General features: G+C 39.5%; 1 protein-coding gene and 1 long non-coding RNA gene across 3 annotated transcripts in view; one reads left to right on the top strand and one right to left on the bottom strand.

The window, feature by feature from the left end:
• Positions 1-27,407, bottom strand: part of LOC127451110 (uncharacterized) — an 81,217-nt gene that overhangs the window by 45,613 nt on the left and 8,197 nt on the right. The window contains exon 3 of one of the 2 annotated variants that reach the window (XR_007899059.1): positions 12,696-14,981. The exons of the other annotated variant lie outside the window; for it this stretch is intronic. This is a non-coding gene — a long non-coding RNA (uncharacterized LOC127451110). Of the gene's footprint in view, positions 1-12,695; positions 14,982-27,407 lie in introns of those variants that run through there. 2 annotated transcript variants of the gene reach the window in all.
• On the top strand, positions 8,589-12,697 carry LOC127451104 (uncharacterized). Its single transcript, XM_051715535.1, has 2 exons — positions 8,589-11,571; positions 11,886-12,697. The coding sequence occupies exons 1-2, from the start codon at positions 10,451-10,453 to the stop codon at positions 11,953-11,955; spliced, it is 1,191 nt and encodes a 396-aa protein (XP_051571495.1). The 5' UTR covers positions 8,589-10,450; the 3' UTR covers positions 11,956-12,697.

Raw genomic sequence — 27,407 nt, 5'->3', positions numbered from 1 at the left:
GCTTTTGTACAGTTTCAGATTATTTTAGAGTTCCTCTGGTGCTTATCAAAGCCCAAATTGGTACCATCCCTGCTGACTGATGACAGTTTCTTTTTTGAGAAAGGCCTATAGGGTTTTTACTTTGATACACCCAGCAGAGGTTCTCATTATGATTCACTCATGTATTGAAACTTTCTGGTCAGTAAAGTGGATGGAAAGGGAGGAACCAAGAAGGAATGATTTTCCACAGTCTATTTTTGGATTTTTTTATTTTTATTATATAGAGCAACTCTGAGATGTAAATGGTTAGTTGACATAAAATACTTTTGGAAAGTGGTGTGACATGCGGTGTGACAGGCTGTAAGTATTTTAAACAGCATTTTGATAATTCTTTCTAGAATTATATATGCAGCTTTATGATGTTATATTGATTGAAAGATTACATAGAATTTTGTTCTTATAAAAATTAATTTGTCACACTGATGGACCATTTAAAATGAACTAGTGAAGGCAAAAAAGTAATTGAAAATGTTGGAAAAACTTGGTGACCAACTATAAATTTAAAATGGGGCTGTTGATCAAATGCATTAATTAAGTGCAATTAACTGTATACAAAATAACGTGTTAAAAAAAATTACACAATCATGTACACGGATCATAATAAGGAATATTCCTAGCATCATAGAAATTCAAGCTTTAAGTACCACCTGTTTTCAGCAGGGGACAGTAAGCGAACCTCCAGTTGTAAAGGCAACGCACAGCTGTAGAGAAAACAAACCAAACTCAGGCTTGCTTGGCACTAGCGACAGCACAAGATGAGAATGCGTTCTTGTGTTCAAACACAGCTGGACGAAGTGCAGTTCCAAATGCAGAGATTGCGAGACATGTTTTTCTAAGTTTCAAACTACATTTAACTTGACACAGTGACCTAAAAATGCTGTTTTTATGTTCAGTAATATGGAAATAAACAATATATTGTCTTCTAAACCCACTTTTTGTATGGTCTTCTAAATGCTTCACTCATCTGCCACAATAATGTAATGCATTTTAATCATTTGAAATATATTTACAATATGTATTTGTGACAGATCACTAACTCTCTTATATAGGAGGAAGCGGGGGATGGCGACGTCAGCTCCAAATTAATTTTATTTTACAATATGCAACAGTTTTGCTTTTCAGCACAATGCACACATAGACACTGCAGCGTGAATCTCTCACTCTCCCCTCCAGCGGTCTGGACTGCCCTCTTATCCCTCTCCAGCTCACAGTGTAACACAGAACAGCTGTTGGAGATCATTTCCCAGAGGTGTCAGTCCTTACCGTTCTTCCTCTCCCGGCCTCGCTCTCCACAGACGTCGCTCGGCCACGTCCACATCACCACAGTATTGTATTTATAATTTGTGGCAGCGGGGGCGTAGTCAAGCATCTCTCCGGAGAGAGAGAAAGCAGTAAAGGCGCTTACACCTGAGTTAAATTATGTCTAACACCTGTCTCTAATTTCAGTAAGCACGGGGAGAGCGGCATAAATAGAGACACACCACAAATAGAAGGGAGAGCCTGGGCACTACAGACGACAATGAAACAAGAGTGTTATTATTATAAATGATGAGAGTGTATTTTGTGTGCGGTTGGAAATTAACTTAGTGGATAACGCAAAGACTGTAATTGTGCTACAGACGCAGAAAATTAAATTCCTTACCTAAACAAGGAAAGCTACCTCTCGCCTCCTCCTTTACATAATTATTAAAATATAATTATTGAATCATTATGTATTGAATTATTGTTATTTGGGGGGCTTTCTCTGCAAAGATTTATATGTGTCATTAATTGTGATTACATTTATGCATTTGGCAGATGCTTTTATCCAAAGTGACTTACAGTGCCCTGATTACAGGGACAATCCCCCTGGAGCAACCTGGAGTTAAGTGCCTTGCTCAAGGACACAATGGTGGTGGCTGTGGGGATTGAACCAACAACCTTCTACTTACCAGTTCAGTGCTTTAGTCCATACAGTAAGAGTATAGAACTACAAAACTGAAGCAGATTGCATAGCCCTAAAATTTGGTCTTGGAAGAATTGTAGGAGAAACACAAATACATTCATATTGAACGCCGTTTGGGACATAGTTGAGATCTCTTTTGACACTCTAGAGGAGACACATATGAAGGTTATTTTTTAAGGAGACAAATTAGAGAAGCAGGAGACATAAAAGGATAGTTCACCCAAATTCTATAGCCATTTGCTCACCTTTATGTTGTTCCAACCCCGTATGACTTTCTTCTGTGGAACACAAAAGAAAATTGTTTGTCAGAATGCCAGTCTTAGACACCATTCACTTTCATTGTGTGAAAAAGAAGTTTAATGGACATGAATGGTGACTGAAGCTAATATTTTGCCTAACATCATGTGTTCCATGCAGGTTCCATAAAGTCATACGGGTTGGAACAAAGTGATGGTGAGTAAATTATGACAGAATTTTCATTTTTGGGTGAACTAGCCCTTTAAATAAAAATCTCCATTTGTTCTCCATTTAATCTCAATGTTTTTGTGGATAAACAAATGAGATATTCTCATAGATATCTCATTTGTTCTATGAATGTTCGTATTTGTACATTTTCTGAATTTTTGTATGCCACATCCTCTTACACAATAAATCATACTAAGTATCTCTCAATGATGATATCATGTTTCTCTAATGGTGAAACAGCATCTTGGGGGGGCCATGCTGAATTCAGTGTAGTGTCAGAAAGGTTGAAGACCCCATGTGGAATGAATTTGAGGCTACTGGTTGTCAGTTGTCATGACAGCCAATCACAAGTTTGCTGTTTGGTAGCCACGGGTTAGTGAAACCATGATAAATTCTGAGACTGTCAGGACCTTAGTTTTTTTTTTTTTTCACCAAGCCGCACTGTTTGTGATCGTTAAAGGGCCATAATTACTGTCTTTGTCCCTTCTGTTCTATGTGGGCAGAAAAGAAGAATGACCACCTGATTTTCACACCTCTGCAAAATGCTCCAAATGAGGTTGATGCTAAAGTATTTTTCAGGTAGATTTCTGTTCAATTTGTGCTGTGTATTGTGCCACATGGGAATAATTTTCTCTCTCATGGGAGGTATGAAAGGTTTTTGTGTCTGAAATGGATTTGATGGGTCCCGTGGGTGTTCATTGTTCTACCTCTCTTTGGTGCAGAACCTATAAAAGGCCATTTTTGTGGTCATTTAGACCATATAATAATGAAATTTTACCACCTGAGTAGTCCTGCATTTCCCCAAATGGCCTAGCCACTCCACACATTCATCCACATGCATTTGCAGCAAGACTCTTCCTCCATCCGTGTATTGGTTGTTTGTGACTGGAATTTAATAGAATCTAATAGATCTCTCATGACGTTTGCGAAATCAATACCGTTGTTTGCATATCTGAAGAATGAAAACTCAAACAAGCATGGATGGGGATATTATGTGTCTAATTATGTGTGCTCACTCTATTGTCCCCAGCTTGCCTGGGTATCCAGTTTGTGACCTCATGCTTTGAGGCTGGCAAAGATCCATAAAATGTGTGGGAACATGGTTGGGAACAACTGTCCTAGATCAAAAAGACCAGGTAATGCGTTCACAAATAAAACAATTGGCTCTTGTAAGTGGTCCATCTCCTCATCGTTATAATTTATAGTAAGACTTTTAACTCTTGGCCACAACTGTCCTGCTTTTTCATACCTGCCACTGAAAGGACTGCAGATGGAACAGGACTGTTTGCATTGCTTTAGTGATTAATATACATCCTCAAAAGGCATAACGATGTCCTCTCATGTTGCAGATTCTGGTGCAGTGTAGTTTATAAAGGTCTGGGGTATCAATCGATTTTTAGAACTGCACTCCCATTCCCTGCACAGAGGTTGTACTCAAGCCCTGATAATTTGTATAAATAAAATAACTGATCTTTGTTTGTGTGCTTGGGGTGACTTTCCTTGTTTGAGCATCTTGTTACCCACTCTACACATACTGTAGTGCCATTGAAGAACATGAACTGGAGATTTATTAGAATTAGTTTTAAGTGAATTGTACTGTGCTGTGTTGCTTAGTAATTTTAATTTGGAAAAGAAAATGTCTGCCAAATGGCTAGTTACTAAACTAAGCACTGAGGCATTTTACATTTCCGAAAGTCATCATTTTCCAAAGTATGCGGTACTAAAGAGCATTTTCGAAAGTCTCCATTTTCAGTGGAGAAAAACTCAATTCTGGTGTAGCATAAACGTAACAAAATCAATGCATTTTCAACCGAAAACACTTCAGTGTGGACCATTGCTGGCTGGTTCTTTTCAAAAGTGAGTAAACACAGACTATTGTTGCTCCCAAAAGGTGCTCAATCTACTACTCAAACTGTAAAATTTCTTAACGAAAATAATTAACGAAAAATAAAACTGTATCTGCAACAAGATAGGCAAAATATGCGATTTTGAAAGCTGAAATAAATGTGCTACTTCAGATATCAAGTAACTGTGTGTTTTTGTGAGCCGCTGAACATTTGTGCTTTTACATTTCATACAGTATGCTATCAATCATGTAAATCAACATTTAAATTATCCATTTGTTGCGAAGTCACACCCATTTGAGAGCTCAACCAATCATCATAGAGAAGCCGGGCTTGTAGGCGGGACAACAATACTGTACATTAATTGAAAGCCCAATGTCCAATAGGCAATCAGATGCAGATCCAATGCAAATAGTTCTCATGCAGCTCCCATTCCAGGGGGGACACAAAATTATGTGTTTAGAGCCTCTTGTCCAATGAACATCAATCTTTACTCCACTGAAACTAATGATACAGGTATCTGCCATAGACATGCATAGAAGCACAGCTTCAATAGTGCTCCATGGGCAGTGCATCCACTGATTCTATGTACATATTCATGTAGAAGAAGCGGACTGCATTTAATTACTGCATTAATTATATAGTTCTATAGTGATGCATGATATTTTAGACTTTTATTCACTAAAATATTGAACTGCATAGAGTAATATGTAATTTATATAGATTATTTAAACTTATATAAATCTTGCCACATTTCTTATGAAATTTTAGGGGAAGCTGCTCCATGTCTCTTTCTCACTTACTTTTGCCTCCTTCTCTGTTTGTTTTGTGTCTCTGAGGGCACCCTGGTTTGCCCAGGTACTGCTGCCTATAATACACTGCTGTTTTTGTCTGTTAACTTGATGCACCTCTTAAACTGAAAATAACCAGCAGAGACAGGTATTACTAGGACAATGGCTTGATACCTCAGCCCTGAACTCTGGCTTAGACTGCTGAACCTTCCCGAACAGAAGCTGCCTTGCAGTTTGAACACTTCTGCTGTAAATGGTGTGTAGTCATGGTCTAGCTGGAGGAAATCTGTACAGATAACAATATTAATCTGCTCAGACAGCTGGGCTGGGGATATCTAGTGGCATTAGACTAAGGACAGAGGGACCTTGGTAGACCTAAATATATATCAGGACTGGAATAAACTTTATCTTTGTTGAGTTCATATGATCTCTGCCATATACCTTGTACTTTAATGGTTGTAGTGACAGTCAAACAAGTCCATAGGCTGTGCTGAGAGCATGAACATCTTACCAACCACTGTTGGATTTTAGAATGGTCACAATGATTGTTGAAGAGAAGGGGTTAGGGAATCCAATCAAAACAAAAGGCTGGGAGGTCTTAAAGTGCATACACTAAATAGTTTAAATTCTACATATTATATAAAAGGAACTTTTTAGCAGCGTTTTATTTTTTTAGTTTTAAGTAATCATTAGATGACAAGTTTGAGTGCATATTTTCATCTGGCACTAAATAGACAGTTGCTAACAAAAGTCGCATTTGTCTGAAAAGGTACCCATAGCAACATTTAGCCATCGATTGCTTTCTGTCTGGATCAGTATTGCATGAAATATTGTTTATAAAAAAATTTGAAACTAAGACTTTGGTTTGTGCAAATGTTTTGCCCTTCCGATCACGATTGTGAGCATTTCTGCACGTGCAAGGTTGGCACGTGAACAGCGTTTGACAGATGCGGGCGGCTTTGTCTTATGGAAAACAAGCTTCCAAACACAGAGAAAAGGTGCAATTTACCACTTTAGTGTACAGAACTAATTATCTAAATTCTTTCGACAATGACAATGCTGAACAGTCACAACTAAATTCACACAGGACGTAAAAAGCTGTGAAATAACGACAGAAGGCATGAATAAAGTATGATCTTGCTTCAGTGTATAATTAAACATTACAGTTGCAATCAAAATTATTCAACCCCCCTGACCAGCAATACATTCTGGTGATGTGAATTAAAACACATCAACTAAAACCACAGTAAACAGTCAAAGTAAGTTTTTAATACACATGAGTGATTGAGAACAAAGAGTTCAGTTTACCCAAAAAAAAAACAAAAAATAAATAAAAAAAAAAAAAAACTAATTCTCTCCATAAATGTCATGTCAAAAATATTCAACCCCCAAAGTCAATCATTTGTGGAGCATTCTTTATCCTGAATAACAGCAAATAAATGTTTCAGGTAAGTGTCCTCAGGCTTCGGACACCTCTCTATTAGTATTTTTACACATTTCTCATGAGCAAAAGCTTCCAGCTCACTGACATTCTTTGGTTTCTGTGCTGTCACTGCTTCCTTGAAATCCCAACAAAGGTTTGCAATGGGATTTTAATGATGGACTGACAAGGCCATTTAAGGACATTCCACGACCTATCCCTGAACCAGATTTTGGACAACTTGGATGTATCCTTGGCGTTATTGTCTTGCTGGAAAGTCCAGTGATCACAGAGCTTCAGTTTACACACTGAAGGCATCACATTTTTCATGCCAAATTGGCCTGATACCTGAAAGAATCCATGGTGTCAGTCACAAAGTCAGGATAGCCATTTCCTGCAGCCACAAAACACCCCCATAACAGGACTAACCCACCTCCATGCTTGACTGTGGGGATGGTGTCGTTCTTGTCATCACCTTGTCATCTTACTCCAGAAGCACTGCTGACCCATGGGTCTAAAACTCATTTTCAGTTAGTGTAATACATCTATAAAACCTTCTTCCAGGACTCCACAGGTCTTTCCTAATTACTTCTTGAATATTCAAGTCAACATTTCCCTTGGTGAAGTTTGCTTTCTTCCACACCCCAAGAAGGATGCTGTTGTACCATATTTAAAAAAATGTTTGAATGGTGCTGCTAACTTTGTCTGTTGGAAATTGAAGTGCCTTGGAAATGTACTTTTAGCCATGACCTTTCTTGTGTAATGAAATAATCTCCTATATTAGCTTTTGAAACAGCTTATTTTTAATTGCATTTTTGCTTATAACGCTAAACTTACATTTTAAAACTTAAATAAGTGCCATTGCAGACTGATGACTTAATTTTTTTTTAAAACAATTACTTGTGTAGTCTTACGTATTTAAGAAACAGCAACATGCAATAGGGGTTGAATAAACATGGCTGTATTTAAAAAAAAATCCTGCTATTTAGAAATATTAAGTTATATATTCACACTATGACTTTAAATGTGTCACTCAACTGATATAGATGTAAATGTTAAAAATTCTGTGTCATCAGAAAAGCTTACCTTTGTAAATCCTTACTGTCTTGGGGGGGGGTATATATAACTTGGGACTGTGTGACATTGTTCACATTTTTCACCGTAATAATTACTAGAAAAAGGTTTCCAAACATCTCTTCTAATTGACAGATTTGGCCAAATCCGAGAAGCATCCTTAAAGTGATAGTTCAGCCTTTAATTAATATTATATCATAATTTCCCCACCCTCATGTCCTTCCAATCTCGTGAAACTTTCTGTATTCTGTGGAAACCAAAAGATGTTAGACAGAATGTTAGAGACTGACAGTCTCAGTCACAATTCCCTTTCAAAATATGGAGGAAAAAAAAAAAAAAAACAACAACAACAACATGCAGTGACACATCTCCTCATAGGAATAATTTTTCCAAAATTGAAAATTCTCGCTTCATTTACTTACCCTCATGCCATCCCAGATGTGTTTTTTTTTTCTTTTCTTCTTCTGCTGAACACAAAGATTTTTTGAAGAATATCTCAGCTCTGTTAGTTTATACTAAAATGCAAGTGAATGGATACCAAAACTTTGAAGCTCAGAAACCACATAAAGGCAGCATTAAATTAATTCTGGTTCAATCTATGTCTTCAGAATAGATATGATAAGTGTGGGTGAGAAATACATCAATATTTAAATCCTTTTTTTACTAATAAATCTTCACTTTCACATTCTTCTTCTTGTGTTTTGGTGATTCAATTCTTTATGCATATCTGGTCCTCCCTACTGGGCAGAGAGGACAATTAATAGTAAAAAATGGACTTTATATATTATAAAGTTATATATATTTATTTGTTTCTCACCCAAACCTATCATATTGCTTCAGAAAATAATCGAGTCATATGAATTACTTTTATGCTGCCTCTGTGCTTTTTGGAGCTTCAAAGTTCTGGCCACCATTCACTTGCATTGTATGGACCAACAGAGCTAAAATATTCTTCTAAAAATCTTCATTTGTGTTCTGCAGAAGAAAGAAAGTCATACACACCTGGGATGGCTTGAGGGTGAGAAAATAAGAGCATTTTAATTTTTGGGTGAACTAACCCTTTCATTTGATGCATGGAATAAATACGTCATATGGGTTTGGAACAACATGGTGGTGAATGATGACAATTTCCATTATTAACAATAATAATTATTAATAATTCTGTAATGCATGTTAAATGTGTATCATGTATTGGAATACAGGAGAGTAAACATCCATTATGTTATATGTGAAAGTAACTAGTTACTCACTACTAAATTATTCTTTTTATTGGATTTTCTTACTCTTACTAGAGTAATTTATAACATTATTACGTTTACTTCTACTTGAGTAATTATTTTTTTAAGTAATTGTACTTTTACTTGAGTAAAGTTTTTGGCTACTCTACCCACCTCTGCACATTACTTGTAAACATTCTGACAGTGGGTGCTTTCTATATGGCTGGAGGACATGCTTTCTTTTTAGGAACAACATCTCAGCACAAGTGGATTGGAGATAGTAGTTGTACAGTGGTGGCATTAAAGGGATAGTTTGCCAAAAATTAAAATGTAAGCTGCGCTGAGCACATGAACACCTTACGCTGTTGCAAAATATGAAAAGCAAAAAATTGTGTATGACTTTAGATATCACATGCAAGCACTAACCTGTAGCCTTCATACAACAAATTTCACCATTGTTGGATTTTAGAATGGACACAATGACTGTTGATGAGAAGGGGTTAGGGAATCTAATCATTAAATTCTACATATTATATGAAGGAACACAGGAAACACATAGGTAGATGTTGTATCTAAGCTGCATATTCTATACTGTCCAGTGGTGGAATTAAGGTTTGCCAAAAAGATGACAATTCTGTTCATTTGTAACAGTCTCCCCTTATTAGGGAGAGTACACAGAAATAAAACACAATTCAGAAGCCATGCACCTTGCTTGTATGCAGTGGTGTAAAGTATTTGAGTAAATGTACTTTGTTACTGTACTTAAGTATTTTTTTGGCTACTTTGTACTTGTACTGAGTATCAAAAATATAAGCAACTTTTACTCTCTACTCGACTACATTTTTGATTGAATATATGTACTCTTTACTCCACTACATTTGAACTGACACTTACCGTACTCGTTACATTGTGATTGTGCACAACAAGTCAACAACTTTCTGCAGTGGCTTATTTCTTGGGTGGAAGAGGCGATATCACCATCTGCAGGTTATTGAAGGTACTGGATGCTATTTGCCTATATGCGCTAAATGAGGCTACTCCACGTGAACGTGAATTAGCAGCTTGCCAAATGCCAGGTGTTTCACATAAATTAGCGACATGGCTGCAGCCACTGATGAAGCCGAAGCCAGCACATCATGCAGTGCCAGCACTGACGACCATCCATGGCCTTATTTGAAAGAAATGTTTTCATTTGCCGGTGTACAGAATGACTCTTACAGGATGCAGTGTCTACTTTGTTTGCCACGTACCACGAAAATAAGTGCTTTTAAGAATTCATCGTCAAATTTGAGGAAACACATTGAGGTAAGAGTCTATTTAATGGTAATTTAATGTGAATTTAGCTAAATTAATCTACACAGACCATGTCTGACTTTACAACGGTATTGTAAGCATAATGTTTGTTAACAACATTACAAACTTTGCTGTCTGTTAGCAATACCAAAAGTTAATACAGTTACTGATATGGCAAAAACCACTGCGACATGACTGTATTTTAGTTTAAAATTTTTAGTGCAATGTGAATAAATGTATCACTGAAATCTAATGATCTAATCCATTTGATTGTTGAATATGGGAGGTCTGCTAACAGATTATACATTTTGCATCAGGTGTATTTAGCTGTGAGTTTGTGATGTATTTATCATTGAATTTACATGTATTTTACTAAGTTGAAAAATAACACTGCTCCTCTTTGTTTCATTTTAATACAGAGAAAACATCCTAATCACTTGAAAAACTACTCAGACCTGACCTCGATCGCTCAGAAGAGGAAGAATGTGAGCAAAAATATGGAGCCCCTAACGAAACAACTCAAAATTGGAGAGACCAAGATCATTTCTCAAGCAACCGTTGATAAAGCTGTACTGCGATTCATTGTATACAGTCTCCAACCTTTTAGCGTGGTTGAAAAAGATGAATTTAAGGGCCTGATTCATGACTTGCAGCCTAACTCTACTGTACGATCAAGATCAACCATCTGTGCCAAGATAGAGGAAGCTGCAGGAGGAATGAAGAAAAGTGTAACAGAAGCCATGAGTGGGGTGGAATACATCTGTACAACCACTGATTGCTGGAGTTCAAGGCGGTGCAGCTTTATAGGTATGACAGCGCACTGGACTGACCCAGACAATCTACAACGATGCTCTGCAGCACTTGCCTGTCGACAATTAAAGGGGTCGCACACGTTTGACGTACTTGCAGCTGCGATTCATGACATACACACTGAATTTGAGATCAATGAAAAAGTTGTCTGTATAACAACAGACAATGGATCAAATTTTTTGAAAGCCTTTCGTGTCTATGGAGGTGAGAACATACACGGCAACAACACAGAAAGTGCAACAGCAACCCCATCAGAAGATGAGGATGAATCTGACACTCAAGATGAGGAGAAATGTGAGGAGATTGAATATGTTGAGGTTGCTGAAATTCTAGCCAAGGATGATCTTGAATTTCATTTGCCCAAGAATCAACGTTGTGCTTGCCATCTTCTGAATCTGGTTTCCACCGTGGATGTTGACACTGCTCAATCGGATGAAACATACAAAAGGTTATCAAGATCATCCTTCTCCAAATGTTGGGCCTTGTGGAACAAGAGTGGCCGGTCCAACAAAGCTGCAGAGATGATGGAAGAGGAATGTAGTATGCAGTTAATTCGTCCAAATGCCACACGATGGAACTCTTTGTTTCTTTCAGTGGAGAGGATCCTGAAGATCATGAAGGAAAAGGGAGATAGTGCTTTCTGGAATCTCTGTGCGGAATTCAAAATCCCTATGTGAGTAATGTTATAATGCAATGATGCTATGCATTTTCTTTTAAAGTTTCTTTCAGAGACTTTATGCCTTTTTCCACCAGCAAAAGTGAATATTTGTATGCCATCAAGGCATCCTGAATTGTCAGATGAAATAATAGATTTTTTTTTTTTACTATTCATTCAAAAATGGGAAATAGGAGGGGTAGCAGCAAATCATTACATTACAATCATTCTACTATCCTATGATGAAACATTTCTATCCTGATTGAGTAGAATCTATACTTTGCAGTAATCAGCTACTTTAAATAGTCTTAAACAAGGTTTTTCTTTTATAGGTTCACTCCTGCAGAAAAGGCCTTTCTTGGGGAATATGTCACAGCTATGGCCCGTTGCCAAAGCGATTAATATCTTGCAGGGAGAAACCAATGTGCTCATGGGCTGGCTTGTACCAACACTCAATGTCATGGTTTCCAAACTAAAACGAGCCAAGATATCCATGAAACTCTGCAAGAGCCTGGTAGATGCAATCCTTGCAGGTGTGAACAAGCGCTTTGGTGACATGCTCAATGATCCTGAGCTGATTGCGGCTGCAATCCTGCTTCCAAAGTTTAAAACTTATTGGACAACTGATGCTGCCATCCTCAAACTTGGTTTGTTGACACAGGCATATAAAACTAAATGAAGAGCAGTGACATGCTAATTAGTACAGATTTTTTTTATTTTTTTATTTTTTAATAATTGCAAACTGATTTTAGAACAAACTTACCCATTTAGATGGAATAATGGGTGTTCTAGTATTGTATATAATTTGGGGACATTTGGCAATATTCTATATAGTTTTATCAGTAATGTGTGAAATTTTTGGAACCGTGGAATGCTGAGATAATATATTTAAACTGAATAAGTGCATATAAGCTTAATAATTTTAAAAGCACTAAAAATGCTTTTGAATTAATTTTTAAATTGTTGCAGAAACATTTCCAAATGTGTATTGTATTGTAGGCCTTGACTACATAAAGGGAAATATGGAGGAGAACTGTCAGCTTACAAGTGATTCCACTTCATCAGAGGAAGAGGATTTCTTCAAGCCATTGAAGTCATCCCAGGCACAACAAGACCCAGCAGTGCTTGATGGCTATCTGACGTGTGCTGGTGACGACATGGGTGTCCTGAAAACCTTCTCACCTCTATTGAAGTTGTCATTAAGGCTCAACACTCCCCTACCTGCATCTGCTGCTTGCGAGCGACTTTTTAGCAGTGCTGGCCTCATTTTCAGTCCAAAAAGAGCTAGAATAAGTTCCAAGAACTTTGAGAACCAGCTTTTGTTGAAGTTGAATAAAAATATGCCCCCCTCTGAGACTGAGAGGTACATCAAAGTCAGCTGTGAATATTTGATTTTACTTTTTTTATTTGATTTGTCCATTGTATACTGAAAAGACCTTTTTGAAAAAATTGTTTTACTTATGCCTTTTTTGAACACTTGAGTTTGACTGAGACTGACTTGTTTGATTTGGGTTTTGTTCTGCCATGTTGAAATACTGAGGTGTCCAATTTCATTTCTATATTAGGAAATAAAACCTCATAAATAAACCGTTTCTTGTTTTTCACTGACATATTTCTTGGTGTTGAGGACTAGTGCATCTTTGAGCCTACATTCAGTATGAGTAAAATACTTAAGTACTTTTAAAATCGGATACTTTAAGACTTTTACTCAAGTCATATTGGAATTGGTGACTTGTAACTTGTAATGGAGTCATTTTTACAGTAAGGTATCTGTACTTTTACTCAAGTATGGTTTTCAGGTACTCTTTACACCTCTGCTTGTATGAGATGGAGAATCAAATTAATAATGAGAATAAACCAAGTACTTGTGAATCCCAGAGTAAGTTGTATTATACAAAGAAAACACATGTGCACAATAAACAATAAATCACAACCCTTTCCCTTCACCGATGATATATATATATATTATACATACAGGGTTGGGAGTGTTACTTTAGAAATGTATTCCACTACAGATTACATGCTGTAAAATGTAATTTGTAACGTATTCCGTTAGATTACTCAAGGTCAGTAACGCATTCTAAATACTTTGGATTACTTCTTCAGCACCGGTAGATTTTTTTCCACTTGTTTTGACTATAAAAACTCTGCCAGTACAGTAAGACAAAATACACATGTTAAAAATACATTCTCTGAAAAACCTAAATATCTTATGCAGTGTTGTTTCTAAAACAAGATAAATCAAACTGATCTTGTTTTAATGATTTTTAGATATTTTTACAGGAAAACAATACAAAAATGATCAAGAATAAGATTTTTGCCCTAATATCAAAGGTCTTACTAGAAAAAAGTAATTATGATCCAACGTGAATTTTCTTGATAAAAAAAAATATATGATCGTGCCTGGTAACGTGCATGTGAAATGGCTAGAAATAGCATTTTAGCTTAGTGTAAAGCTGACAATTTACACAAGGTTTATTTCTATTTCTCCAAACTAACTTCAAATGTACTTCTCTGTCTGCTCGTATGAATGTAACACTTCATAAGAAAGTGTTTCACTGCTGTTCAAATGCACTTTGGATTGCATCATTTATATGTATAATTTTTTCCATCTGAAAGGACTAAATATTAAATGAAACAAATGACAATAAAATGCAAAGTAATCAAAATACTTTTTTAATGTAACTGTATTTTAAATACTAATGATTTAAATTGTAACTGTAGTGGAATACAGTTACTTATATTTTGTATTTTAAATACATAATCCCATTACATGTATTTCGTTACTCCCCAACCCCGTATATACACACACACACACACACACACACACACAGAAACTGGAGTAGCAGTGTACCATGAATGGAGTCTCGGTCTCTCTGTGTACCTGATATTCTCTCCAATAAAGGAATAAATGGATCGCTCTTACCGCATTAACAAACATCCTGGTAGCACAGCGTTGTACAGTGTCTTTGTAGCATAATCCAATGTGAAGATGATGTGTCCAATACAAATCCAAATGGAAATGTTCCACAGTATAAACACAGGTAATCCAGCCAGCGGGCTTACAGAAAGACTGACTATAATTCCTGGAGTGTTTAGGAATCGTTCTGGAAGATCAATTCCATGGAGAACTAGCCCCCCCTCTCATGGCTACTACTCCTTCTATGGTTGCGTTCCACTTCACTTTTAACTTCCACTCGCCAACTCCCCTAAGCACTTCCCGTTGGGGGAATCCCCACCGGCATTTTGGAAATCCGTTCCACTTCGTTAAGTGAGTGAGGGAAGTATCTGTTGACAGACCCTCAATCCCTCGATTTTGACAGAGGGAGTGAGCCTACTCTGATGTATGCTTCAGGCAGTTCCATATCCCACAATGCAACTCGATTGTGACGTGAGAGCAGATTGCACTTCATAAACCCCACACAACTCTAATGTATGATGGAAATGAAGTTAGGTCAATTAAGCAGTTCAGAAAAGTTATATTGAGATTTAACAGCACAATACTTGTAGCTACCTTAAGCTGTTTATCACACAGTTATAGCCTATGTGTTCATTGTTATGTTAACATTTTAGTTTGTGTAAATCTTGATTAATCCTAACAATTCATTCTACTGCAAAACAAATTAATCATACAAGATTTATACATAAGCCTCTGAAATTAATCTCCGAAAAATAAAATTCTCAGGTGCAAAAATCACTAAATAATTCCACAAATTGACATCGCCCTTCAACATGCTCCTAGTGATCGAGGGTTTAGGGTGTTCCAGTTTAACCCATTGCACGTCTTCCGCCAGTAGTGGACTCTCACGCAACGTAAGCAGTGATGTACATCCGAGTCCATGAGATGGAGTGAAGTTTGCGAGTGAAGGGGATACAAATTTGAAATGGAATGCAGCCTATATATACACTCTAAAAACAATCATGTTGCAAAGAGGAAGAAAAGCAGAAGTGAGTTGTACAGGAAGTGACAGGTAAGCACAGTCCAGCATTATGGGTAATGGAGTTTTGTACATAGTGAATACGTTTAAGCCAACAAAAGGCAATTACTTGACATAACTGATAAAACATACACCATAATAAATACCAACATAAATATGTAGTAGTGTTACATAGTTCCCCCCCCACTCCCAAACTATGGCACAGAAGGAACAGAACCGTAGTATCTTTTCAGATTGACTACATTTATACTGTCAAACTTCTTGGGAGAACCCCATTTATGCTGTAGTTCAATGGCCCCAATATTCTTTCTACTCTAGCTGGCCCCTCCCATTTTGGCACAAGCTTAGCAGAGTATGTGTTAGGTGCACTTTAGAGTGGATGAGAATGACACCAAACCAAATCTCCTGGCACAAATTGCGCATACTTGTGGCGGGCATTATAATATCTGGCCTGTCTGGTGCATTGCACTCCCACCCTGCATGCTACCTGTTCTGACAACAGTCTCTGTTTGTCCAGGATAGTGTAGGAGGCTTGACTTGGAGTAGGTGTTTTGTAGATGAGCCTCTCCAGTGGTCCTTTTAGGGTTCTTCCCAGCATGAGCTCTGAAGGGGATATGCCTGTTTTAATGGTTTTATTCATTCTCTCGGTCAAATTGGTCTGGGGATGATAGCTGGTTGTTAGCTTCTGTACCACCCCCAGTCTTTACACAGTTCAACAAAGAGATTCAATGTAAATTGTGGACCCCTGTCGGAGACAAGATAACATGGAACCCCCCATCAGGTAAAGATCTCCTCCTTGAGAATTTTGACAATCCTGGCTAATCTTTTAATGGAGAGAGCTTAACCTATTTGGTGTAATAATCCACAATCACCAGCAGGAATGTGTTTTTCTTCTTACCGAGAGGAAGAAGACCCATAAGATCAATGCCCAGAGTCTGGCTTGCTTCTGAGACTCCTGTAGACTGCATCAGCCCAGAGGGTTTGGTGTTTTTCCCCCTTGTATCTCTGACAGATGTGGCAAGTCTTGATGTATTCCCAAACAACCTTACACACAGTTGGCCACCATGCTACTTCCAAGACTTTCAACAGGATTTTTAGCCTTCCCAGATGTCCACCCATGGGGTTGTCATCCATCTTGTTTTAAAGGTACAATTCGGTATAGGATGCCTTGATGTTCTCCGAATCTTATCCTCCCTGGTTGCTGCTGCAGATTGGTGTTGTTGGATTTTAAGGTTATGATGGTTGACTCATTGGCCTGTGCTTTGGATATTTCAGATAATATGTGAGGTAGGTCAGTGGTGTGTTTGGATCTTGTTATTACCAGACAGGGTGCATTATCTTCTGAGGTGGATGGATAAACTCTGGAGAGAGCATCTGGAGCGTGGTTGAGGCATCCCTTCCTGTATTGAACTTTGAAGTCAAGGGACTGAAGTCGCAGAATCCACCTTGTCAGCCTTGAAGATGTCTTTGGGCAATCGAAGGCCCAAGTCAAATCTGCGTGGTCTGTGTAAACTTCAAACTTCGGTAGTGCCTCCAATTCTCCACAGCCCATACAACTGCTAAACAATCTTTTTCAGATGAAGAATAGTTAGTTTCAGCTCCCCTCAGTGCTCTTGAAGCGTATGCAATCACCTTCTCACCCCCTTCAGTTCTCTGGGTGAGAAAGGCACCTAACCCCACATCACTAGCATCCGTATGCACTTGGAATGACAGGGATAAGTTTGGCTGCACTAGGACAGTTGGGCTTTTCACGGCTTGTTTGAGTGCCTCAAAATTGTTTTGGCACTCCTCCTTTCACTTCCAAACAACTCCTTTCTTCTTTAAATTATTCAAAGGGGTGGCAATGTCTGCAAAGTGAGGAATAAACTTATGATACCACCCCACGAGTCCTAGGAACCACTGCAGTGATTTTATTTCAGTAGGCACAGGGTAATCAGTGATGGTTTGAGTCTTGTCAGGGTCCACTTCCACTCCACGTTCTGACACAATGTGTCCCAAGAATTTGAGTTGGTGTTTAAAGAAGTGGCATTTCTTCATATTTAGACTCAAGTTGGCTTTTGCAAGTTTCTCCATCACAGCATTCAGATCCAACAGAAGTTGTTCTTTGGTTTTGGAGTATACAATTATGTCATCAAGATAGACAAAGCAACTTTTTCCAATCCTTTCCCTCAAGACATTCTCCATTAGCCGTTGGAACGTGGCCAATGCATTAGGAAGACCGAATGGCATGGTCTTAAATTAGAACAGTCCAGATGACGTGATGAAGGCTGTTTTTGCTTGGATTCATCTGCCATTGCAACCTGCCAGAATCCTGACTGCAGGTCTAATGATGAGAACCATGTCGCTCCATCTAGTGACTCAAGGATGTTGTGGATTATTGGCATGGGATACGCATCTAAGACGGTCTTGCTATTCAGTTTACAAAACCGGTACCCACCATCAGGCTTTTCCACCAGGACTACAGGAGAAGACCATGGTGATAGAGAAGGCTCAACGATGTTCTCCTTTACCATCTTCTCCACTTCTTCCTCAATGATCTTTTTCTTTGAATGTGAGACACGATAGGCCCTGGACTTTACTGTAACTTCATCATTGGTGTAGATATGATGTTTCACTATTGAGGTTTTTCCCAGCTTGCCTGAAGTCCACTCACCACAGCACTTAATTCTCTTTTAATTGTATCTATTTTCTTATATTTTCCTTCTACATACTAAAATGTCTACTTTACGAATAACATATGCCCTCATGCACATCCCTGTTATCAGTTACAGACAGTTTACATGATATAGACACAAGACACAACGCAACCCACACAACCTACGGCCACTTTGCACTTCAGCACCTGCTCTGCTCTCTTTCTCAGTGGGATTCTGGAACTGCCAGTCAGTGGTGAACAAAGCGGACTTCATTCCAGCCTTCACCACACAGTCCATCCTCAGCATCCTTGCACTGACAGAAACATGGATATTTCCAGAGGATACAGCAACACCTGCTGCTTTCTCCAACAACTTCTCTCACACCCCTCGACACACCAGTAGGGGTGGGGGAACAGGTTTGCTCATTCAAAACAACTGGACATTTTCACCACACTCCTCTCTATGTAATAATACTTCTTTTGAATTCCATGCTATTACTACAATGCAACCCACAAAAATACATGTTGTCATCTATCGCCCTCCAGGTCAGCTGGCAAACTTTCTCGAGGAGTTGGATGTCCTGCTGTCCTCCTTTCTGGAGAATGGTAGGCCACTTGTGGTTCTTGGAGATTTCAACATACACCAAGACAAGCCCCAGGCCACTGAACTTCATGCTCTTCTGGCCTCACTTGACTTGGAAAGACTAAGCACTACAGCAACTCACAGATCAGGCAACGAGCTGGACCTCATTTTTGCATGTAACTGTACCAACTCAATTCTCGTTACTCCTTTACATGTCTCTGATCACTACTTTGTTCAATTCAATAGGACTCTCCCATCTATATTAAAACAGACTCCGCCTTTGGTTTCCTTTTGCCGTAACCTCCATCTCTTTCACCCTCACACTTTTCCATTGCTGTCTCTACCTCTCTTCCCACACAAAATGTATTTTCTACCCTGGATGTAAACACTGCCACAGACACACTAAGCTCGACTTTAACAACCTGTTAACAACAGCATCTGTCCTCTCTCCTCTAGACCAACACATATTACACCACCCAGCCCCTGGCTCTCTGATGTCCTTCGTGAATATTGGACTGACCTCAGGGCAGCTGAGAGGAGATGGTGGAATTCTAAAGATCCAACAGATCTGGGTAAGTATCAGTCTCTGCTTGCAACTTTTTCAGATAATGCTAAATCTGTAAAAACGTCCTATTACCAGAACAAGATCAACAGCACCACAGACACTCGCAGCTTGTTTAGAACATTCAACACACTTCTCTGTCCTCCCCCTCCACTGCCTGACACATCACTGACAACAGATGTCTTTGCCACTTTAACAAGGTTACTAGCTTCATGGGAAAGGAGGCGGCGGGAGCCGGCTGAACCGTCAAAATAATGGTTTAATGAAAACTTAAGACACAGAACACAAATGCACACACTGCAGCTGGGTGTGGCTCTCTCTCCCCGAACTGCTTTTCTGGCCCCGCCTGCCGGCAGGCTTTTCCCCACTTCTCTAGGGCTGGGGAGGGTTACGAGGGGAGGGAAAAACAAAGAGAGGGAAAGGGCAAAGTGGAGAGACAGCGAGAGCGAGAGAGAGGAATTATCTGGGTGCCAGCAAACCAGGTATGCCGTCGCCCAGCCCGCAGCCACTCCCCAACCTCTGGCAGATGACAGCTCGCTCATCCCCCGGTGGACGGTAGTGGGTCCTCCAGCCCCGGGCAGATGGACACACTCCTCCCCCGCTTTGCTCTTTCGTTTTTTTTTCCCCTATTCTTTTTTTCCTATGGGGGAAAATGGCAGCATGCCTCAGATCCTCGGCAGCCAGCAGTCACGTCTCCGTCCCTGGGTGGACGGCCGCGGCTGCTCCTTGGTTGGCTGGTAGTGGCGAGGACTCCAGGACAGCACATCCCTCCTCCTTCCCGGGTTTCGGCACCAATGTAACAAGGTTACTAGCTTCATGGGAAGGAGGCAGCGGAAGCCGGCTGAACCGTCAAAATAATGGTTTAATGAAAACAAACAAAAAGACACAGAACACAAGCGCACACACTGCAGCTGCATGTGGCTCTCTCTCTCCCAAACTGCTGCATTCCGCTGCACTTATCAGCCGAAGAGAGGGATTAGTCTGATTGGGGGCCGGGTGTGCATAGTCACGGCCCAGCCCCACCATACTCCTGTCACAGCCACATTTTTTACTAAGAAGGTTACAGCCATCAGCATTAAATTCTTAGCAACACACCCTGTCAAACATCCACCTCCTGTATGCAGCACTTATGTCTCTATGTTCTCTCCACTGACTGACACTGAAGTCTATAAACTCCTCCTCTCAAACCACCCCACCACCTGTTCCCTTGACCCCATTCCTTCCCACCTTCTCCAGGCCATCTCTCCGCCCATCCTACCTGCACTCACACATGTAATTAACACATCTCTACTTACAGGCACTTTTCCCACTACATTTAAGCAGGCTTGAGTAACCCCGCTGGTGAAAAAACCTGCACTTAACCCCACACAAGTAGAACACAACAGACCAGTCTCTCTCATCCCATTCATGGCGAAAACATGTGAAAGGGCATTTTTCAATCAAATCTCTGCCTATCTCTCACAGAACAAGCTGCTGGATGACAATCAGTCAGGCTTCAAAAGTGGACACTCCACCGAGACTGCCCTGCTGACTCGCTGAGACAGGCGTAAGCTGGATCCAGATCATCCGTCCTAGTTCTGCTGGACCATTCTGCAACCTTTGACACAGTCAACCATCAGATCCTACTCTCCACACTCTCCTCTCTGGGCATCACAGGAATTGTGCTTGACTGGTTTGTCCTATCTCTCAAGTAGGTCCTTCAAGGTAGCCTGGAGAGGTGAGGTGTCCAAGTCACATCAGCTAATTACTGGGGTACCTCAGGGTTCAGTGCTTGGGCCACTTCTCTTCTCTATATACACAACATCACTGGGACCCATCATTCAGGCACATGGTTTCTCTTACCACTGCTACGCCGATGACACACACCTCTACTTGTCTTTACAGCACAACGACACCACAGTGACTGCTTGAATCTCTGCCTGTTTGGCAGACATCTCGGCATGGATGAAGGAACACCACCTGCAACTTAACACAGCCAAGACCGAACTCCTTGTCTTTCCAGCCAACCCTGTTGTTGAACACATCACCGTGCAGCTGGGTTCAACTACAGTAACGCCTTCCAAAACAGTCAGAACTCTTGGGGTAACCATTGATAACCAACTAAATTTCACAGACCACATCTCAAAGACAGCGTGATCATGTAGATTTACACTCTACAATATCAGGAAAATGAGACCCTTCCTCTCTGAACATGCCACACAACTTCTTGTTCAGTCACTTGTCATAACTAGACTGGACTACTGTAACGCTCTCATTGCAGGCCTTCCTGCATGCGCAATTAGACCCCTGCAAATGATCCAGAATGCAGCAGCACGTCTGGTCTTTAATGAACCAAAGAGAGCGCAAGTTACACCACTCCTTGTCTCTCTTCATTGGCTGCCGGTTGATGCACATATCAAATTCAAGGCTCTGATGCTGGCATACAGAACAGTCACTGGGTCTGCTCCAGCATACCTAAAATCATTTCTGCAGAGCTATGTTCCCACCAGAAGCTTGTGGTTGGCTAAGGAACGTCGCCTTGTTGTACCAACATAAAGAGGCACGAAAACATTTTCCCGGACTTTTGGCTTCATCGTACCACATTGGTGGAATGACATTCCCAACCCATCCGTGAAGCTGACTCACTTTCTGTCTTCAAAAAATGGCTAAAAATACATCGTTTCCATGAGCACTTAACCAGTCACAAAATAAATAAAAAATAAAAAGAAATAAAAAAAAAATCTTGTTGCACTTTAATCTGTCTTAAATACTACTATTCTGATGCTAGTGAAACTTTGTAATACTGCACTTTTTGTACCACTGTATCCTTAAGATGATTCGATTATATGTATTCCTCTTTTGTAAGTTGCTTTGGATAAAAGCATCTGCCAAATGAATAAATGTAAATGTGAGTTATTTGTGACCATTCTTGCATAAGCTGCCTCATCTCATCAGGACAATCAGAACCACATTTCATACCTTTTTCTTCCACATTGGGTCTATGAATGGGAAATGGTTGGTCAATATGGGGTAATTCAGGTTGAGGTTATTTCTGGTCTGTGTAACATGTTGTGGTATGCTAGGTCTTTGTTTGAGTGCTGGCTGCTGGTTGTAAATGAGTGAATTGAATGCATATCCTTTTTTTGTCAGCAGGCCATAACTGTGTTTAGCAAAGTTTAAAATGGTGCAAGTCTAAGTAAGAAAGTCCAATCCTAATACCACTGGGAAAACCAGATGTGCGTCTTCCATTATGTGTGCCTCAATACTTCCCTTTCTTGGTGCCACTCGTACTTCAGCTTCAATTGCCCCTTTGCCTGGTGTGTCTTACCATCTGCCATTACAAACATCTGTCCAGCACTCTTATCCATCACAGGTTTATCCACCATTTCCCTCCACAGGCTCTCTTACAGTAGAGTGAAGATGCTTCCTGAGTCTATCACTGCCTCGTACTGTATTCCATTCAACTTTATGGGGACAGTCAGTAAGGAAGGTGGTTGGTGTTGAGTTTGATAATGTAGTTGGGCTACTGATACGACTACTGGCAAACTTGATGAAGATGGCTTGTTTGACCCTCTTTTGCTTGGCTTATATTGTTTTGATAACTGATTTTCTGCAAATATTCTTTTATGTTTAAACAGTATTTTTCTACCATTGAGCCGACCTTCACTAATTGTTCTACTGTATGAACAGTCCCTCTCAGTGAACCAGCCACCTTGGGGTTGATGTTACTGAGAATCCTGTTCACCAGCTCTTCCTCGCTCAAGTCAGGCTTCCATTTTATGCACAGGGCTCTGTAGTTGTACGCAAAGTCTCTAAGTCTCTGGTCTGGTTGTTGTACCATCATCCTGAGCTTGTCCTCTACCTCGCACATATAGTCTGTTGGTAGAAATGCAGACATAAAAGCTTCTTTGAACGTTGACCAGTCATACACTTTACTCTTTGCGGCTTTCCACTAGCTTTGGACTAAACCCTTTAACACGGTCCTTAAAGTACCCAACAACTCTGGACAGGTAAGAGGTCTTACTTCTAGGTAGTTTTCACAAAGTTCTATGAAGTGTAGGACATCAGCTATCTCCCTAGACTCTCCAAATTCAGGAAACTCCAGTCTGATGGGAAGTTTTGCGCAAAATGAGGCCCCGGCCAGACCTGCCAGACTATGAGTATGTGGGGAGGTTAAACTGGATGGTTGTCTATACTGAGTGAGGGGTTTTGGATTGATCATCCTGTCAAAATGTGAGGTATCAATAGCATTAGCATGGGATGTCTGGGTCACACTTGACACCAAGCGAGAGGGAGCAGGAGTACTACAAAACTGAAAGCTTTGTAAAGTTTTTTCTCCCAATTCTCATCTCTATGTGGGAAGCAATCTCAATAATTTCCCTCAAGCTTGTTTCTCTATTTAGAAAGCTATTGATAATGTCATTGAGTTTATTTTCCAGACCTGCTACTTGTTCCTTCACACTAATCATTTCAGCTTTTAATTTCTCATCTTCTGCTGGTATCATTATAGTATTACCCACATTTCTATCATCACCATCACTGTTCATCTTCAGAGTCCATATACAATGAGCTTAGCATGGAAAAAAATCTCATTAGCAGTGTTTCTTCTCATTACAAAAGATTCAGCATTAAAATCTGGCTCAACAACATCTTGTTCCACATAATTTGCATCAAGGTTTGTATCGTTAGGATTTTCCATGTTTACACAATACACAGCAACAATGAAAATGTACAAATACTTCTCCCCATATGGACCACCACTATGTAACGATCTCCCCTTATTAGGGAGAGTACACAGAAATAAAACACAATTCAGAAGCTATGTACCTTGATTGTATGAGATGGAGAATCAAATTTATAATGAGAATAATCCAAGTACTTATGAATCCCATAGTAAATTGTGTTATACAAAAACACATGGACAATAAACAATAATCTCATCGGTATATATATATTATATATATATATACACATACACACACACATATTGAAACTGGAGTAGCAGTGTACCATGAATGGAGTCTCTGTCTCTCTGTGTTCCTGATAGTCTCTCCAATAAAGGAATAAATGGATCACTCTTACCGCATTAACAAACGTCCTGGTAGCATAATCCAATGTGAAGATGATGTGTCCAAGTACAAATCCAAACGAAAACGTTCCACAGTATAAACACAGGTAATCCAGCCAGCTGGCTAACAGCAAGACTGACAATAATTCCTGGAGTGTTTAGGAATCGTTCTGGAGGATAACTTCCATGGAGAACTAAGCCCCCCTGGCTACTACTCCTTCTATATATACACTTTAAAAACAACCATGTGGCAAAGAGGAAGTAAAGCGGAAGTGAGTTGTACAGGAAGTGACAGGTAAGCACAGTCCAGCATTATGGGTAATGGAGTTTTGTACATAGTGAATACGTTTCAGCCAACAAGAGGTAAGTACTTGATATAACTAATAAAACATACACCATAATAAATACTGGCATAAATATGTAGCAGTGTTACACATTTACTCACCCTCATGTTGTTTCCAACCTGTATGAAAGCAAAAGGAGATGTTTGGCAGAATGTTAGCCTCAGTCACTACTTGCATTGCATCTTTTTTCCACACAATGAAAGTGAATAGTGACTGAGACTACCATTTTGCCTTTTTGTGTTCCACAGAAGAAAGAATACAGGTTTTAAATAAAATTAGGGTGAGTAAATGGTGATAACAACAATACTATTGTATACAAGCACTGCAAGGCGTCACTACTTTTTGAGGTACGCCACTGACAAAGATGATTCAAATTTTTGGGCTGCAACATTTACTTCCTCCAACCTAGATCTCTAACTGCCTGTGGCTTCCTCTGCTGCTTCACTTCCCATCCAAAGAAAGAGAGAATGAGAGAGATCTACTTTTACATTATTTAGACTAACCACATAATGGAACAGGCAATTCCCCCATCTCTCCTTTGATGTGTCAGATTTAAAGTGGAATGAAAGATTTAGCGTTCTTTGTCTTCTTGTTCTTTGCAGCGGGAGACCTGTGATTCAGCCCTGATTCATTTACTTGGAACAGAATCAAGGAGAAAATAGATTTTTTTAGTGTTTTAGAAAGTAACTTTAAAGTAAAGTAATTCGTAACGTGATTACTTTTTCAATTAAGTAATTAGCAAAGTAATCTGTTTGTAATTTTAGAGAAGTAGTTAGTTATTTGTAGTGGATTACTTGGTTTTGTAACTTACCCAATACTGTCACAGCCAGACAGTGTATTATATAAAGAAAATAAAGCTTATTTTTAGGACATTGTGATGTTGTTTAAAAGACAATTAAGCCCCCAAATTCGTATATTTTTTTTATATGTCTGAATGTTTTTTTTAAGTTGCCATACATTATCCAGATTAATTTCAATATAAAATATCTGTATTACAGTAAAAATTGTCATTAATTTAATTGTCATTAAAATAATGTCTAAATGCAAAAATGTTGTAATGGTCCCAAAAATAGGCTTCATTTTCTTTCATAAATTATAATATCATATTATTTATTACTATTAGACTAAATCTCATTATAATTATATAATTTTTTTTCCTTTCAATTTTGAGGTGAAATATGACCGGGACATGTTCTTGCAGGTTTTGTAAGATTTACCCTTTTACAAAGAACCTTTTACAAAGGGTGAATCTTCTCTCTCATGAACTGCAAATGCACCCCAAGTGATAAAAGCAGGCCAGAGACATTGATCTCCCTCCCACAATCACCTCTGCCGAGAATGTCCTGTAAATCTTGCCCCTAAATCCTGCACACATTGCAATTGACTAGTCTCTAAATGGACCCAACACACATCCTCAACTGGCATTTACCAAGACCATCGATCTGTGTAGCCCAAATACTCACGCTTAGATAGGAAATCTAATGGCCTCTGCCTGGGGAGAATTAGACGGCAGAGTGCAGTCAACATAACAGAGCCATGGAAACGACAGGGCAAAACAAAAGCAAAATCTTATCAGTATGTGAAGCATCGTTTCCCTGTCAGAGGTGTAATCCCACAGATGAATGGAAGCAGGGACGTCCAACCGTGATTAAACTTTGTGCAACAAGCCATAACATTGCCACATAATACACACTCTCCGTCCATCTATTTATCCTCAGCTGCTTTGCTTAACTGGCTCAATAAATTAGCCTATGAGCTTAAAACACAGATTCATATGAAAAATGTTCCATATGAAATCATCTTTCTCTCTCTCTCTCTCTCTCCAGCTCAGTGTGAGGTGTAAATGCTAATCAGTGAAAGCAGCTGACGCTTGTTTAATTGGTCTACCCTGCTTTGCTGAACTGTGCTGTTCCTATGAGAATATCTTGGCTGGCAGGGTAGGGCTCTCCCTTTTCACCATCCATTCATTTTCATGCTACTATTTTTATTGCTCTAACAAGGTTCCGGGCAGGGCACACAGCAGCCGTGGTGCTGCAGGTGCATCTTGGGAAATGGATGGCCTTTTCATGACTGGATGAGGGGAGGGAGCCCCTGTGGAGAGGGAGGGGTATGGCCCTGAGGAGCTGTGACAGCTGTGCAAGGTCAATCATCCAGGAGGCGGCACAGGTGGCTCTGTGCCCATACAACACATTGGAAGGAGAACTAATAGGTGAAAGACACACGTCCAAAATCTACAGTAGTGAAAATCAATGGAGAACTTGCTTCTCGACTGTTGATAAAGCACGTTCTACGTTCTTAGACTCTAATCTAATTGGCTGACTTCACACAACTTCCTAGAGTAAGGTCAGACAGGTTTTTGTATTAGTCCACCTGAAAACAAATGTGGTCAACATGTACTGGGTTGAGACCACATTTGTGCCTTTAAAGATTAAATGTTCACTTGGTTTTTTAAAGTTTCTTTCAATAAAATGGATATTTAGAGTTTTGTTTGAGGCACTTAATACAATAGTATACATTGGTTTTGACACACGACAAATAATTCCAGGTGAATGTGGATGTGCGTTTTACGATTATGTGGGTTAGAAAAATCGGCCCGCATGCATTCAGTATTCAAGCACTCTGCGGATGACGGAATTTGCATCACGCGTCCTGTACACAGACACCCAGCAAAGTTTACTCAGCGAAGTAAACTTTGGGCTTTAGTAGGAAGTAAACAAGATCAAGTAAACATTAGACTTAAACTAT

Source organism: Myxocyprinus asiaticus, chromosome 14 (genome assembly GCF_019703515.2).
Source record: "Myxocyprinus asiaticus isolate MX2 ecotype Aquarium Trade chromosome 14, UBuf_Myxa_2, whole genome shotgun sequence".
Lineage (NCBI taxonomy): Eukaryota > Metazoa > Chordata > Actinopteri > Cypriniformes > Catostomidae > Myxocyprinus > Myxocyprinus asiaticus.
Note: the sequence above shows the minus strand (reverse complement) of the source record. Positions and strands in the feature narration are given on the sequence as shown.

What these genes read in the sequence shown, in the direction of transcription:
- LOC127451104 (XM_051715535.1), top strand. Translation starts at nt 10,451, where the DNA reads ATGTATTTTACTAAGTTGAAAAATAACACTGCTCCTCTTTGTTTCATT. An exon ending in GCGGAATTCAAAATCCCTAT is followed by an intron (nt 11,572 to 11,885) that starts GTGAGTAATGTT and finishes TTTCTTTTATAG; the next exon opens with GTTCACTCCTGCAGAAAAGG.